The 11,971-nt window shown below is 35.9% G+C and overlaps 1 protein-coding gene across 1 annotated transcript in view; it reads right to left on the bottom strand.

Moving 5' to 3' along the window:
• LOC103776243 (chromodomain-helicase-DNA-binding protein 9-like) overlaps window positions 1-11,971 on the bottom strand; it is a gene marked incomplete at its 3' end in the record, with an annotated part of 80,240 nt that overhangs the window by 34,088 nt on the left and 34,181 nt on the right. Inside the window, 2 exon segments of the mRNA XM_008943741.1 lie at window positions 1-122; window positions 3,198-3,309. The exon segment at window positions 1-122 is cut by the window's left edge and continues 34 nt beyond it. Of these exon segments, the coding sequence (XP_008941989.1) occupies window positions 1-122; window positions 3,198-3,309 (234 nt within the window).

The raw sequence follows: 11,971 nt of genomic DNA, 5'->3' as shown, positions 1-11,971 counted from the left end.
GCAGGTAAAGGGGTAGAATTCTTTTTGATTTTTACAGAAGCTTTAGCTTCTTCTTCTGATTGTTTTCCTTCTCCTTCTTCAGCATATTTTTTTCTTTTAACTTGACGATTTGATCTTCTCTTCTGCATGCAAGAAAATAAAAAGAGGTTTTACCAAAGAACTTCCTCTGACATGAATTGCAAGTTTTGAGGCACTTTAAGCAACACTTTAGCTGTATCTAAAATCAAAGACCAAGACCTGACAGAATGCCATCATTGGTTGCTATACACTGATAATAGTAATCAGTTACGTGAAAAACAAGTTGTGAATAGAACAAAAGCCCAAATCCCGTGGGCATATTGGCCTCTGCAGAGCAGATACTATGTAACAATAAGATTGCAGAACAGGGACTTTCTTTGTGACTCTTAGATTCAGCCCTTGGTCTGGCTGGTATGTGGTAAACAACCTAGCTATACTTCAATAACTACAATATAAGTATTTTAGTAAGGTAGAGTAGTAACACTACATATACAGTAAAAAACAAAGGATGGGCATTGACATTCTTCTAGAGAAGCTGGGGCAGTGCATGCCTGAAACCATTCAATCATCTTTCCACAATAATGTAGCCAGATTAACTATTCTTCAGCAAAGTGACTGTGTGCAGGGTTGGATGTTAGCACAAAAAACCTTCGGATGTAAACAGACACATTAATGTGACACAAAAAGTCACATTACAGTTAAATCAACAATAATTTGCTGACAGAAGGGGTTTTTGTTTGTTTGTTTTTTTAAATGCCAGCTAATAAGAGCAATGCAAAATGATGTATGAATTAGGAAAAGAAGGCTTAGGAGAACAAGTCTTTGAAAGAGTGCCTGAGGGAACTGGGGTTGCTGAGCCTGGAGAAAAGGTGGCCCAGGGGAGACCTTCTCACTCACTACAGCTACCTGAAAGGAGGCTGTAGTGAGGTGGGGGTCAGTCTCTTCTCCCGGGTAACAAGCAATACGACAAGCGAAAACAGACTCAAGTTGTGCCAGGGGAGGTTTAGGTTGGAAAGGAAAATTTCTTCCCCAAAAGGATCATAAAACCCTGAAACAGGCTGTCCAGGGAAGTGGTGGAATCACCTCTCCTGGAGGAACTTAAAAGCTGTGTAGATGTGGTGCTGAGGGACATGGTTTTGCAGTGACCTGGCAGTGCTGGGTTAACATGTACTCTATGATCTTAAAGGTCTATTCCTACCAGAACTATTTTATGATTCTATAAGAAGCAGGTTCAAGATTTACTCATTAGGTATTCAATTTTTCAAAACTTCATGAGGCAATAACTGGCTTTTTCATATATTCTCACTGTCTTTTCTTCAAGTAGGAAGTGATTAACAATCATAAACAGACACATGCTCTCCAGCATAGTAGTTTGAAAAAAAACTTTGTACTTCCCTGATCTGAGAAGCATGGTCATAAACAAATGCTCTAAGGCACAACATAAAGCCCTACTACACATTTTTCCAATAAATAAATCAAGATATTTAAGGAAGAAGCTTACTGTGAAACTAAGCACACAAAATTAATTAAGGGGGAAAAAAAGACTTAAAATTGCCCCCCCGCTTATAAATAGCTATTTGCTACAGGAAAAAAAAAGAAAATGTTCAAAAACTAGAGGGAAAATGAATTATTGGAGCAAAGGAACTTCATTCTTTCCTATTATGGTTCTCCCAGGCTCCTTTCATGATAGACATGGCAGTGCTGTGACATTCTGCAGTGTAATTTTTTCCTATGCCATGCCACCCTTTACTGTCTCTACCCTCTGTTCCCTTCATGCCAGGATCATGTGACGTGATGATACTTCCTGTCTATCCACACTAGAATTGAAGATACTAGAGCTGAAGATGACCTTTGTTGTGCTAAAAATCATATATCAAAAACAAACCAAAAGCAATGAAAAAAAAAAAGAAGTGATTTTCAATATATTTAGCATTTTTGAATTATATTTGTTATCCTAGAATTTTATATCTGATTATAGAACACTATTGATTTTACGTTACAGTATTTCAGAACCACCACACCTGCCTTCACCTCCTTCAGAGTACTAAATGGACTTTCTGTATTAAGGTAAATTCCCTGAGAAATAATTACATGTTCTCTTCCAGGTAACCTTTACCTGAAACAAGATAACACTTAAGTTAATAAAAAGTCATTCTGGGAAATGGCTTCTGATCTTTCTTCCCCCCCCTAGCCATATTATCTTGAAATACTAAAGGTCAACTCAGCATCTCGTAACTCATTTCTGACACTGCCATCAAATAATGCCATTAATATTTACTCAACACCACCTTATTTTGGATATTGTTTCCATCTCTGCACATGAAATGGCCACAGGGTAAGAACCTGTGCACTTCTAGCATGTAAGCTCACTTTTACTGCAGCTTGCCCTACAGCAAAAAAGTTATAAACCTGCTACTAACACACACATAAACAGGATATTGTATCTTAGAAACAGTTCATACTTTGCTTCAAATTTAACTGAAGTTTTGTAAATAATTATCTAAGCTGCTATTATACCAGGGCAATCTACATAAAAATTGCAGAAAGTTACAAGGGATGTATTCTTGAAGGGAATGACTCCACCATTTAAACTCTTCACCTGTCACTTTCTTCAGAAGTATTCCACAAGCAGTTAGAGCCTATCAGCTTATTGATTATTGCTCCCTTCAGATCCAGCACTGCAAGAAACCAATTCTTTTCTGTTTCTACAGAAGCAGAACTCATTAGGAAATAAAAACAAACAAAAAAAACAAACAAACAAAACCAGAAACCAACAGAGAATTCTCAAACAAGCCTTTTAAATGTTCTCAAAGAGCAAGTTTTACCAATAAATATCCTTCCTATTAGGCAATGTCTGCATTTTCCCCACAGATCCAGCCAAAGTAAGGATCAGGTCTAACTGCCAGCTCAACAGGTGAGTGCTTACAGTAACAAATCTATGGACTTCTCTACTGAAATGAAACAGATAAAAGGCGGACATTCATGTCTCTCTACGGAAAGGGGACTCCAAAATGTAAGACTTTGTTATTTTTAACTGGGAAAAGCAGCTAATAATTTTCAGTTCTAGTTATGAGAGACAAACAGCAGTGAGAGAGTAGCAGTCACTACGTCAAAAGGAGGGGTAAAAAGACCTGTAGCAATAATAACAAATCTAAAGGGGAGAAAATCTTACTATTTACCTGTGAGTCTTCATCTTTCAATGGCCGCTGCGGAGTCTGCTTAGCATCTGACAACTCATCTGAAGATTCATTTTTTCTTTTCTGCTTCTTACCCAGTGTGATGATGAGCTTTCTGTTGGGAAAAACCAACCAACCAACATATAAGTGAATGCCTTATACTAGTCTACTTAACTTCAAGATGAAAAGTAACACGATATCCACTAACAATTCCTGTATTCTTCCTGACACAAAACTCTAGAAGCACCACTTTCTGAAATATATGTCTCAAAACAAACAGCTACAAATTTACAGTAGGCAGTATTTTCTACTACTGTTACCGAGTTGCTCTCCAGGGAAGCAGTTACCTCAATATTGCTAACTCCGCTGTATCATACACCAATTATTTCTTTGTTCAGATTTAAGTTATGCTATTAGTCACAATACCAACTCAACTGACTGTTTTTAACTAAAGGATGTCAAAATACATACTTTTTCAGATTTGAAATGTGCCAAATACTCCTCTTTAAACACGTATCCAGTGGCATAACTGCAAAATTATAGCAAGCTATCCAATGAAGTCACAGATAAAGAGCTGTCCTAAAATACCTGTTTGATGTACTATCATCAGTATAATCATCAGATCTGTATAACAAAAAATAAGGTAACTGTTCCAGGATACAAGCCTCTTCTGTTACTTCATGGAACAAATTTAATGCTTTAGCCCTCATGCAGACAATAAAAGTTTTTTTATACCAAAGTAGCATCAGCTATATTTGCCACCTAAAAAACCACCAGTGAGAAGGAAACAGTTGAAACACAGTATCTCATTTGCTTCTCTTTGCAAGCATCCAAATTGGAGAACTATCATGTATTTACTACATACAAACTAACAGTCCACACAGAAACTAAAATCTTACATTACCAAAATCTGTGAATAGCTTAAGCAACACAACTTACAAAATATTATAGGCAAATTTTAGTAAGCAATAAATATTTTCATTGTTTTTCAATATTTTAACACTAGGTATGTTCAGTGGAAAGGCTACAAAAAAAAAAAAATCCATGAAACAAACGTTTTCCACTCCTCTACTTTTCACTTCTAGGATTAAGTGAACAGCACTGGCAAACATATGTTGAAATTAAGCTTCAGTAAGCAACATCACAGATCTGCTTGTTCACAGAGCTGCTTGTCAAAAGCAAGTTCTTCTCCTCAAGTCCTTGCTTTTCAGTAAGTGTTCTCAGTTTAATTATTACTTAGAAAACATGCTTCATAACTGTAGGTAATAATTTCACCACTGAACACACTGATTTTCCAACTGTCCTCAAGTCTACTTTGGGATTTTTTTTCCCCACCCTGTCTTTTCAATCTCTGATTAGGATTCTGTTTTCTTCTTTTTGAAGACTTTTTGGATTCTCAGCTATTTGTCTAATATGATTCACTCTGTTGATAGACTTGGATAAGCCACTTTTTAGATTTTTACTTTTGTTTCATAGAATTCAAGTATTATATTAGCGCTTGTCAGCTAATATGTCAAATGAGCTAATATGTTCCAAAAAGGTGCACACAAGGCACACTGTGATCCAAGTTCTGAGCCTGTAGTTCAATGGATGCTGAAATTTACCATGGATTTAAAAGGAAACCTGATAAACCTGAGTGATAATTTCTTGGAAGACCAGTAAATTAATGAAATTAATTACCTAATGCACAAAGGTCCTGGTTTGCATCTTTGGAGTTCAGGAAAATATTAAGAAGTATCAGGTATGTTTTCCCTCCTCTTAAATCCTTCCCACTGCTTCTGCTTCTGATCATTGCTGGAGAGAGGATACTAGGCTGGATGAAACTCTGGTCTCAACTGGCTGTGCACTCTTCTAAACTTTGTCCATGTATTAAGTGCAACAAACTCTGCTGACCCATACCTGCCCCTTACTGATCTTTTCTTTGAAATAGCTGGACACTGAGCCCATTCAATCAGGTGAACTCACATGATGTAATTTGTAAATTATTATTTTTTCTCCCAATAGATAAGTTCCTAAGTGTCTGCACCGATGTGGAGCAAAGGCGCTAAAGGCCTGATGCACACATGGCATGTAGAGATGATTGCCAGTGCGATACATATTTTGGTTTTTAAATGAACCACAAGACTACTAAAAAAGCAAAAGGGTAAATACATGTTCATTCATTATGTTGAGACCTAAGTCAAGCTGGTAGGGGTCTCTGGAGGACATCCAGTCCCTACTCAAAGCCAACTTCAGAGTTTTTTAGTCCAGTAAAGTTCTGCTGAACTGAAAGGCTGACGACTCCCTGGGCAACCTATTCCAAATTTTGATCCTCTTTTGTGAAATAGTAGAATAAAATGTTTCTTAAGTTCATGTTGCTATGTTACACATTTTTCTGTGCAACCATAGCTCATTGTCATTTCATGCACTACTGCCTAGTATTTCAGGCTCAGGTTTCTTTGGGATTCAAGACAGACAACACTAAGAAAAGCCGTGACTATTTTACTATGGGTTGTAGTAGCATCCATTGAATAGCAGAGAATTTCAAGTATTTTGTGTTTTAGAACATGGGCTTATTTTTGCCATTAGACTGCTCCAGCTACATTTTCCCTTGTACAATTTTTCTTCTCCTTCTCTGCAGTCCACCTTAGTGTTCATCTTTTGCTTTGCCCCTGCAGTCTCATACATAATATTCCACTTCTCTGTCAAGTTTTTGTGTTTCATCTTGATGCTGCACTCCCTACAAGGGACCTCCCTGAAATTTTCTTGACATCTTCCCTACATGTTTCAGATGAGAACGTTTCCTTCTCTATACTGATATGGTGCAAATAAGAGGAATAAACACACACAGTTTCACTTCCTTCTGATCCTGTGCCCAGAATCACAATGCTCCTTGCTATCAAAAATTGCTGAACGACAATATGGTGCTAAAGTCACATGTTTCTATTAGTAAAAATGCAATCTGCTCATATTTTGGCCAAAAATTCTAAAAAGTCTGCTATGTGAAAACAATGATTTTCAGAAGCTTGTAAACTGGATCAATTCTGTGAAAATTTTTCACTGAGAGGGCAAGCTCTCTTGCCAGCATGTAAATTTCTGCATGAAAGCATAAAGATCCTTGGCTGTAAGCCCTTCTCCCACCCTGAAACAAACTGTTCTCAACAGAAACTATCTATTTGCTTCCTCAGCACACTGTAGATGCGGAATAAATATTGCCAGACTCTATCCCATTTTCACTTTCTCATGCCCTTTTTAAATTAAAAACGTATCAACAAGTGGCATCTAGAAATACTCTAACAATTATTTTAGATTTCTTCAACATATATTTCCTTCTTCTGTAACTACAAACTAAAGATGTTGAGAAACTTGTAGCAATGGAAAAGTTGAAGAAGCAGCCATCTCATAAGTCATTACTTTTTCTGATCCTTAGCAAAAGATTCCTAATTGCAGTTACATCCACAAAACTAAAAGACTTAAAGTATCAGCAAAACCATTAGGGACCAATGTCTGAGGAAGATTGCTGCTTCCTTCTTACAAATGAAGAGCCAGTAAGAATCTACTCCATTCCCCTTCTGTTTGATAGCAGGGAACATGATGGAAGAGTTGTCCGCACTTTGAACAGCTTTAAAAGTATAAAGAAAAGTTTTAAAAGCCTTCCAAATAGTGGACATGATCAAAGGGGAAAGAACAGAAAAACAGCAAATATGTATTAGGCATGTAAAAATTAGTATTGCTACCCTTCAGTGCTAACCTTTAATACATCCTTTTACAGCTTTCCCAAAATTTCAATTTTCCCCCAACAGAGAAACATCAAGTAATTACTAGCATCCAAAGTCACCTCCCAAATATTTTTATTTGTAGTCAAAGCACTTTGTTATATTACTAGCGATTAAACTCCTATGTTATCAACAGTATTTACATGTCTTTAGCAGATACTTCCTTGAGGAGATAGTGGAATGAGAGTCTCTTGAAATGAGAGTTAAATTGGTGTTATAAAAACAGTTGCTCTTATCCTTTTAGCATATGTTTAATAAATAATAGTAACACATTAATACTAACCACCGTCTCCTCCAGTTGTATTTCAAATTAATACCTTTTGGATTGCGTACAGAACTTTAAAACACTCGTATTGGAACCAACAGCCATTTCAAGCTCATACAGCATTAGAATAATAATGCAAGAAAACAAACAAGTGTCATTTATTCAATAAGACAATTTTGCATTCATGTATTTTGCAATAGAAACTTAAGACTATGTCAATTGGACCCAACCCGTGTATCAAAACTAGCATCTAGGAGCAAAGAAAACTTTGCCAAGGAGCCACAGCTCAATGCATGCAGAGACACCCCAGAAGGATGATCACATTTGGAATTTGTGTCTCATTTCTCATCGTGACAGAAGAAGTTTATGATCTAACAGAACAAAAAGATTCAGTGAGCATCTCTTCCTTTTGAGCACAGATCTATTAGGCAACATCTGCCTGACTTGGACAAAACACAGAAGCAACTCAACATGGAAATTCCCTTGAAGTTCTATGCATTTCAACTTAAATGATCCAGGATCAGCATAACGAGCAAATCACTTCCCTTCTGCCTCCTTCCCCATGTCACCTGTTGCTAATTGAGTTTACAAAGGTCTCAAACCATCTTAAGAGTATCATATTAATAATCAATCATATAAAGATATTCTGCCAGGGTCTAGAAACGCTCTGTCTTGTCAATGGCATGTGAGACCTGCTACAAGGACATTTCCTCATTTGAGTAGTGAACAGTATCACACAGGACTTGCTGGATTCTTTACTACATAATCTAAGGGTTAATAAAACCCAAAATGAATCCAACGTTGTTCTTTTAGCACACAAAACAACACAGCTACTTCTGATATGGAGAAAACGATGTTGAACTTAAAAACTATGACTCTGAATCGAACTTCTGTAAACTGAATTCTTAAGATTTGGGGAATTATTTTTTTAAACTATGCAGTGATTAAAAAAAATCCTACATGTAGCCTACCGATATTGTCCTTTACATCACCAGTGCAGAGCTGCTGCTTTTCATCAGGGCCATGATATTTAATTTTATGTTTGAGTAGGTGGGAATACATTGAGAGCTATGAAACCTAAATACCAATCTATTTTTTTTGAACAACAGAATGTTCCCAAATTCATAGTTCTTCTATCCTTCATATCAAGTGGTAAGTAGACTTTTCAGTTTAAACACACATCACCTTAAATGGAAGAAGCAGAATGATAATCACTTAGAAAAAGCTTATAAATGGTTCTATGCATAAACGCAAGGGTTTAAATAGATGACTAAATATCATTGCACCTTGGTAAATAGCCAGAATATAAAAAGTGGTTGTGCAGCCCTCAGAAAAATTATAAAGTAAGTTAATTTTAAGGAATTAACTTGGTCAGTAATCAATGCATAAAGCAAGCAAGCTACTTGATTTGTTAACACTAAATACATTACATGTTCATCCTTCTAATAATTCCTCTCATATGCTTACAATGTTCTTGATAATAAAAAAATTTAGTAATTTATTTTCACAAATGTTTATGGCACAGGAGCCTGAGTAGTTATTGAGTCAAATTCCAAATAATTTGAATGAAATTAACAGGTATTATTTCTTTGTCTCAATAGGTCAGATTAAAAACCCTTAATCCCCACCTTTAGAAAGCAACTACAGCCTGCCTAGAAAGGACTGCTAGTAATTCATGACTAGCAATGAGAAATTGGACAGAATCATGCTATGACTTTTTTTCCTGCATATACAGATCTCAGAGGAATTAAGGAAAATGGAAACAGTTAACATGAAGCCCCTAAACACATACCAATTATGTTCAGTTAGCAGAGGGGGAAAAAAAAAAAGACTGTTTAAAAATCATCATCCTGTCCCCTAAATTAAGACCCAGTAGTTAAAACTCATCTCGATCCTAGATGACGGCTACACAATTTCAGTAAAAGCTGTATTGCATTACATTCAAAATCACACCTATTTATTTTTTATACTGATGGCCACCAGGCAATGTTATCAAGGTCTGTTGAGCAACCAGTAGTCCAGCTCCAGCTCTACCAGATCAGCAATGCAGTGTACCATCTTCACAGACATCAACTGTGCAACTCTGCATATGCTCCTCAAAAGCAAATAAATTTGCTGTTTGAGTGCTAGGCTAGAGAAGGTACAATTGTGCTCATACTGTATAGGCTATGTTTGATGCTAACAGAGATGTGAAAGATCAGATTAAAACCATTCTCCAAATACTTCTCAAAAGTGCCTGCTAATCCAACAGGAATCATCCAAAACCATGCATCTAACTTCAGATCCTCTTGAACACACATCACTCCACATCGCCTCCTGCACTGGTCTGGCTGCCAGAATCCAAACTGCATCAGCATATTTAACAGTTCCTGCAACTTAAATGTATTTGCTATACAGAACACTGAATGAAAAGAAACATATCCATTTAGGATGGACATATCAAAGTGGAACTCTTAAAGAGGAAAGACAGATGCATCCAAATGAATTCTCCACTACTGTGAAAAAAACATACTTCGCTTACTCCTTTTTTACTGGAGATCTTTATTGGTTGTAAGGTTTCACTCGCAATTTTATTGCTTGTAGAACTACAGTTGGTAGCAGTTTGTAACACAAATTCTTTCTCTGTTTTGATCATGACGGAATTTTTTAATCTCTCCAGTTTTCTTTCTTGCCTCAATACAAAAATATAAACACAATTCTGCTGGTTTTTTTTTAAAAAGTTTTTCTCCTTACTAAGTAAAAATGGTGAAAAAAACAGTAGTTTATCTACTCCAATTTTAGACAGATCTCAAAAATCCTCATTTCCAAGAGAAGAACAAAAGTTTTGATAGGATTTAGGTCCTCCCTTCCCCTTCCTCCCCAGTAAAGAACTTATCTTCTAAAGATACTATTTTAGCATGGGAAAATTTTATCCCAAGATTCAGCCACAGTTTGTTTCATTAAGATAAACAACAAAACCAACGTAACAATCCACGCAGTTAAAAACTCCAATCCTATACTGACATACCAGTAAGTTCCAGGATGTCATTAGATTAACTGAGAAATATTTTCTTAAAAATATAAGATACAAAGAAACATTCAGAGGCATTGTTTAGCCTTCTAAATCGCTTATTAATTATTTGACTCGATTTTGTTCTTCTGTAAGTGACCCAAAGTTTATTTTTCACACAACTATTTTAACCACCTTTGAAAAGACAAGTAGAACTATCCTGTAGTAAATCTTTATCTTATGTAAGATCAAGTTACATTTGCACAGAAAACAGGGTCTGGCAAGATTATTCTTTAAAAAAAAAAAAAAAACCAAAACAAATCAAGGCCTTCTTGCAATTATGGCTTCTCAAAACCACTGCCATATTTTTTTTCTAAACAATTAATATTTTATGTATTTAAATAAATATATAATAGTGCTACAGTGTAACGCATGAACAAATTTCAAGACAAAAATGAAGTATGTGGGTGCCTCAAAATATTTGATTTACTGCTGTCAAAAAATACAAAATCGAAATCATACAAAAAATCAAAATACAATCAAAATGCATACAAATGCTGTAAATTTATTGTAAAATTATTACGTAAAGTTACTGTGGCTCTAGAAGACACTCTTCACTGTTCTCTAACAGGATCTGACTGAAATCTTCAGGTGTGTGTCCCATGTAGTTAAAGCAATACCTGTAAGCATGATTAAGTTAACAGAGTGCTACCAGGCGTACTAGTTGCGCTGTGAGGGTTTGCCTTCCCATTTTTTACCAGTTAAATCGATGCAAAATTGTGAAAAACTGACCACACTTAATGAAGCGGGAGTCTCTCTACCAGCTTCAGTGTGCTCTGGATCAAGCTCAATTATGGTTATGAACAGTTTGAGAAATGTCTGTTTCTCAACTGAAGCTGTCTGATGAAATCTTGAGAACTGATCCATGCTGATGTGCACCGCTAAGCATTTCACAAAGACAGAAAACTGAATGCAGAAGTGTAAATCAAAGGTAACTTTTAATTTCACTTTTCTGATTAAAAACATCAAAAATATTATAGGAGCTATGTAGTATAGAGTAAGGATGATCTTGGCAGGTTTTGTTTATTATCCAAAAGAATGAACCAAGAGCACAGTAAGGTCAATTCACATAACCCTGCAGGAAACTGACCCTAGCTATACATCAGTGTGTATGCCTTCTGCTTAGACTCAAAAAACATCTGTCACAAGAATATTAGCAAATTCAGAGACACGAAAGTGAAATCAACTTTGCAAGTACACATTCAAAATCCCACTTTTAACAAAAGGAAGCACTACACACTGTGCTAAGGGGTATTACGAGCAGCACTCATATGCCAACCCATGATCAGAAGAGAAAGAAATTAAGAACATGAAAATTACGTTAAGAATCAAGTTAAATTTAGAGCAGCAACCTTTAGACTATAATATAATTTCCAAAGGAAATTGTTTACTTCAAACATGTAAGAAAAGCACTGGTCCCTAAAAAGAAGAAAAAAAAAAAAAAAAAAAAAAAAAGGAAAGCAGAGAAATGGGAGAAATTAAAAGAATATTCATTTCTGCTCCGTGCCCATGAATACATACATATGTATATGAGACATTTAAACTCGGAGAGGTATGTCAGATAATATTTCTTTTAACTCAAAAAGAGCATGGATTTAAAAAAAAAAATTAAAAATCAGACTGTAGCTACAATTGCCATTTAAAACTCTGATTGACATACTTAACACTGGGAATTACTCTTTCCTCCTGCCTGTACTAGCAAACACTC

The sequence above is a fragment of the Merops nubicus genome, unplaced genomic scaffold (assembly GCF_000691845.1).
Source record: "Merops nubicus isolate BGI_N331 unplaced genomic scaffold, ASM69184v1 scaffold2157, whole genome shotgun sequence".
NCBI classification, from domain to species: Eukaryota; Metazoa; Chordata; class Aves; order Coraciiformes; family Meropidae; genus Merops; species Merops nubicus.
Note: the sequence above shows the minus strand (reverse complement) of the source record. Positions and strands in the feature narration are given on the sequence as shown.